At 38.7% G+C, this 4,474-nt stretch overlaps 1 protein-coding gene across 1 annotated transcript in view; it reads left to right on the forward strand.

The window, feature by feature from the left end:
* The window catches only part of LOC104292525 (cytochrome b-c1 complex subunit 7), a 4,652-nt gene extending 429 nt beyond the window's left edge, over positions 1-4,223 (forward strand). Inside the window, exons 2-4 of the mRNA XM_009891925.1 lie at positions 1,048-1,119; positions 2,259-2,425; positions 3,986-4,223. Coding sequence (XP_009890227.1) covers positions 1,048-1,119; positions 2,259-2,425; positions 3,986-4,063 — 317 coding nt within the window. The 3' untranslated portion in view covers positions 4,064-4,223. The remainder of the gene's footprint in view (positions 1-1,047; positions 1,120-2,258; positions 2,426-3,985) is intronic.
* The last annotated feature ends 251 nt before the right edge of the window (positions 4,224-4,474 follow it).

Raw genomic sequence — 4,474 nt, forward strand, 5'->3', positions numbered from 1 at the left:
TCGGTCTGGGCCTCAGCGGAGACAGCCTGGGTCCGGTACCGCGGTTTTCCAGGAGCGGTGAGGCAGAGGGTGCTCGGGAGCACCGGAGGGGCCCTTAGGCTGCGCCGGGGCGGCCCCGGCGGTCGCTGCCCTGCCCGGGTACTGACTCCAGGCTCAGTTGGTCTGACATTATTCCTTCCTAAGTCCTAAAATACTAAAGAATAAAGCCTGATGAGGTAGCGTGCCAGTGCCGTACTGGTATCACACGTAGCACTGGTTTTATGGGATGACTTAGTAAGACAACTGACTTAAAGTCATGGAAGTTAGCTTGCTCTGGCTGCATTGCCCATGTTGTGCTGTTCCCAGATTTCTAAACCCCTTGTTGGGTTACTCTAGTGGTATCTGGTACTGCATTATACTTGATTACATGTGAAAACACCTTTGCTATCCAAAATCACAGTTAAGGAAAGATGAACGTTCTACACATGGTGTGTTGGGGTTTTTTTTTCTTTTTAAGGTAAATTATCTTTTGTGGTTTCAGAGTTGACTTCAGCAGCTCTTTTAAAAATGAGGCTCTGGAATAGTATTTAAGTAACTGGAGAGGAGAGCAGAATGTTAACAATGTGGTAGTATGCTGGCCTCGAAAGCGAATTAACTCATTGGGAGAGCTGTGGAACTTAGATAAATGATTTGAAAAGCATGAAGGTTTTGCTTTATGTAGAACATGGTGTTTTTGGCTCAAGTTAGAGTTATGGAGCCTAAAAGTGTAGGGGCTGTCTTTGGTAGTGAACTTTTAGCATTGTTCCAAGCTTTAAAGCAGTCTAATATTCAAATTTAGTGAAACAGAGGTCAAATTATTCTATGTAACAAGCGCTCATTCTGCCTATTCAGCATCAGTTAAGGGACACTGAAAAGTAGAGAGACCAAGTCATATATGTTCAGATTCAAACTGGATGTAGTGTTGCATTACTGTATGTGAAGGAGGCCAGCAAATATTTGTATACTGTTATAGTAGTGTGTAAATGTTGAATTTTATCTTGCTCTACAACTGATGATGGTCACATTCAGTTGCAGGAGGTGGTCGCCTGATTGACAAGATTCGCAAGTGGTATTATAATGCAGCTGGATTCAACAAACTTGGTAAGTGTTTCACTGAGTTTTAAAAACTCTGCAAAAGCAACAATCCTCAAACTAGTTATGGTTCATAACTGATGTGTGTATGGGCATACTATTTTTGATCAAAATAAGCTACCGCTTTTTTTGTGGGGAAAAAGTTAGCAATAGCTTTAGTCATCATGATTGTTACCTAGTAATGAATCAGTGACTTTTTTGTTACTGCTGTGTTTGCTCTTGTTTTCAGTTATAACAGCTTGTTTTCACTTACAACAGCTAAGGTTAAACTGGAGCAGTTGAAAAAACTTTCACAGAGCAGTCCTGAAAGCTTGATTATTTATCCTTTCCCACCAAGTCACTTTCACTGGCCAGTATCTTCTAACCCAAAGGCTGCCCTTGAAGCTGGAGAGGTTCCCACTGATAGCAGTCTGTCTGTGATACTTACGCAAAGTATCCAAAGTACAAAAAGAATTTAGTTAGTTCTGCCCTTTGTATCACCATAACTTCACTTGGTGTCTCTCTGGCCTGCGCAATGGTGAAGTAGGTGTAAAAGCAGTCTTTCCCTAAGTGGAGGAGGTTGCGTTGATTGTGTTGTCTTCAATTTGTTCAGAGTTGTTATCAAGTTTGTGTCAACTATTTAGATGGCAGAACTATTCTTGAGTAGCAAGGGAATCTGAATATTCAGAGGCTGTGATTTACTGCGGACCGCAGTATGTGCAAGTCATTTAAAGGAAGTTAACATACCTGCCCTGGGGAAGTTAGAAAAAAATTGCAAGACAACTGTAGAGGAATAAGCTTAGGTCTTTCCTCCGGAGATGCAGTGCTTAACCCCTCTTTTTATATCTGTCTACTGAAATTCTTTAAGGCATTAATGCTTTTTGCTGCTTTGCTGGGAATGCAACTAAAAACTGAGAGACACTGAATTTAATCTAGTGATTAAACTAGCAGCGTACTCTAAACTCTTTGTGCCTTTGAAATAAATTACAAAATTGAATTAAAGAATATGTGGCTCAAAATAAGTTTCTGTTTTATTGGGAGTCACATAAGATTAAAACCTTTAACCACATTGTAAATGTTTTGCCCATGTTATGTAGAAACACCCATGTCAATCCTAAATCTTACTTAAGAACATTTATTCAGTGATATTGTAAAATTCCTTGGTACAGGATTAATGCGAGATGATACATTGTATGAAGATGATGATGTAAAAGAAGCACTGAAGAGACTCCCAGAACATCTTTACAATGAAAGAATATTTCGCATAAAGCGAGCACTTGACTTAAGCCTGAAACATCAGATCCTTCCAAAAGACCAGTGGGTGAAGTACGAAGAGGTATGCGTACAGAGTGTTTCCAAAGTGGAGGTCTTAAATGGTACTACTATGACTGTTCTTTGGGATTTTGAGTACCTGAAGAGATACACTCTTACGTGTTCTTCAGAATGAGTAAAAGAGTGTGTATCTCGTAGGATACCTCTGGAAAACAAAGCTTTCAATCGCTGTCTAGAGATCTTTATTTTTCAGAGGAAATTACAAATTTTTTTCTCAAGATGACAAAAGGTTAAACTACAGCTCAGAGCCATAGCCCGTTTGTATTCAGTCAGAATATTTCTTCTTAGCTATCAGATAGAGAAGTACAGTGATACTAGTTTGAAATTCTTATAGAAGGTCTCTTGCTTTTCTGATGAATTTCTGAATTTTATAGAAAATCTCAAGCCAAAGCTTTTATTTGTGATGATGCCAAGGAAGAATAATTTCATAGAAACATAGCATCATTTAGGTTGGAAAAGACCTTTAAGATCGAGTCTAACCGTTAACCTAGCACTGCCAAGTCCAGCACTAAACCATGTCCCTCAGCACCACATCTATACGTCTTTTAAATATGTCCAGGGATGGTGACTCAACCACTTCCCTGGACAGCCTGTTCCAATGCTTGACAACCGTTTTGGTGAATAAATTTTTCCGAAGATCCAATATAAACCTCCCCTGGTGCAACTTAAGGCTATTTCCTCTTGTCCTATCGCCAGTTACTTGGGAGAAGAGACTGACCCCCACCTCGCTCCAGCCTCCTTTCAGGTAGTTGTAGAGAGTGGTAAAGTCTCCCCTCAGCCTCCTTTTCTCCAGGCTAAACAGCCCCAAGTTAAAAGGAAATCTTCCATTAAAGTAAGCGTTGTCTTGTAATTTGAAAAACAAACTGCAACTTCCTTTTCAGATGTAACTGATTTTTTTTTTTGTAGTAGTAGTAGATTGATTCACAGATTTTGCATTACTGTCCATCTCAGCTTTCTTCAAATTACCAGGCAGAGAGGAACCTTATCACTAAACTTTTGACTATAGGATAGTACAAGGTTATTATGTTTCTCTATATAAGCAGAGTCTGTTTCTTGTGGACTTATTGGTCACATTTAAGTAACTGCTGCATTGAATAACTGGTTGGGGAGTTCCTTAACAAGCAATTTGGTTTGTAACTGTTAAACACGGTCAAGGTGCTTCATTGAATCCAAGTTTACAGTGCTAGTTAGAAGTTAAGTTCAAAATGAGTTTCTCCAGAGTGCTATAGTTGGACTTTGAACTAATTAAAATGGATATTGTATGTTTGGGTAGCTGCCAAAAGAACATTGTTTCTAAAGGTATAGCTGGAAGCGTGACTTTGCTTATTAATGTTGGCGAGGCATTAGAAATTAGTGGTTGCTACGGTAAAGAACTTGTCATTGCAGACTTGGCAGATACAAAGTTTACCTTTTCAGGGTAAATAATATTTGATTTTTTTTTTTTTCTTGTTAGGTTGGGTTTTAGTCAAATTTGAGGAGGAGTGAGAGACAAGTAGTCTGTAGGAATGGCTTGAAATGTTTCTGGACCTCCCTATAAGTTTAAATATATTCTCTTCTTTTTCAGGATAAGCATTATCTTGAACCATACCTAAAAGAAGTAATCCGTGAAAGACTTGAAAGAGAAGCATGGAACAAGAAATAACTGTTAAACTACTTCATGCAAATATCCACATATTTCTGATATTTTTAAACATTTGGTTATAGAAGTCTCCAGGGAGGCAAATGTGAGGCTGAGGAATACTGTTTCAGCTTGTTCATTGAATCTGTTCATCCAGCTAAAATAAACATGTCAAAGTATAAAATCTACTTGGAAGAGTTCTTTGTAAATGTTAACAAGCTAATGTTCAGATCTTTCCTGTGAGTATATACATTACATACTAGCTTTGTGGTATGCAGTCTTCATTCCAGCTTTTTGATTCTTACCCTTTTCATAGTACAGCTGTTTTCTGCAGTTGTAGGGTTAAGTAAGAAACACACAAGGCTGTTGGTTCTAGTTGCTCTGTTTAATTAAAAAGGCGTTACTTATTTCCTTCATCACTTCTCCCTGGAGACA

Source organism: Charadrius vociferus, unplaced genomic scaffold (assembly GCF_000708025.1).
Source record: "Charadrius vociferus isolate BGI_N301 unplaced genomic scaffold, ASM70802v2 scaffold15, whole genome shotgun sequence".
Classification (NCBI taxonomy): Eukaryota; Metazoa; Chordata; class Aves; order Charadriiformes; family Charadriidae; genus Charadrius; species Charadrius vociferus.